At 51.8% G+C, this 684-nt stretch overlaps 1 protein-coding gene across 1 annotated transcript; it reads right to left on the reverse strand.

Annotated features, from left to right (window-relative positions):
* Window positions 1-6: 6 nt before the first annotated feature.
* Window positions 7-678, reverse strand: LOC144219006 (olfactory receptor 1L6; the record flags this gene model as incomplete). Its single annotated transcript, XM_077748999.1, has 1 exon — window positions 7-678. A coding segment is annotated over one exon (672 nt), but the record flags the coding sequence as incomplete, so codon positions are not given.
* Window positions 679-684: the final 6 nt, after the last annotated feature.

Here is a 684-nt window from a genome sequence, read left to right on the forward strand (position 1 = left end):
ACCCCTCTTCATATCTTTGTTCCTCAGGCTATAGATGAAGGGGTTCAGCATGGGTGTCACTGCTGTGTACATGACAGTGGCTACCCGGTCCTTCACCACTGAATACATGGACAGGGGCCTAAAATAGACATAGATGACACTCCCATAGAACAAAGCCACTACAGTGAGGTGGGAGCTACAGGTAGAAAAGGCCTTCCACTTCCCAGCTGCAGAAGGAATTCTGAGCACAGTGATGATGATTCGCAGGTAGGAGAAGAGAATGCACAGGAAGGGGGTCGCGATGACAGCCAGGGTCTCAGTCATGACCACAATCTGACTGGAGGATGTGTCAGAGCAGGATAGCTTTAGCACAGGCTGGGTGTCACAAAAAAAGTGCTTAATGACATGGGAGGCACAGAAGGACAGGCGGGACATGAGTAGCACACGGAGCAGGGAGTGCAGGTGGGAGATGGTGCAAGAACCCACCAGCATGAGGAGGCGGCGCCGTGGGTTCATAACCCTATCATAATGGAAGGGGTTGCAGATGGCTACCAGCCGGTCTATGGCCATAGAGGCCAGCAGGTAGCTGTCAGTGTTCGCAAAGGCCATGAAGAAGTACATCTGGACCAGGCATCCCACGAAGGAGATAGTCTTTGTCTCTGACAGTAAATTCACCAGCATCTTGGGCACAATGACAGTTGTGAA

The sequence above is a fragment of the Crocuta crocuta genome, unplaced genomic scaffold (genome assembly GCF_008692635.1).
Source record: "Crocuta crocuta isolate KB4526 unplaced genomic scaffold, BGI_CrCroc_1.0 C27874326, whole genome shotgun sequence".
NCBI classification, from domain to species: Eukaryota; Metazoa; Chordata; class Mammalia; order Carnivora; family Hyaenidae; genus Crocuta; species Crocuta crocuta.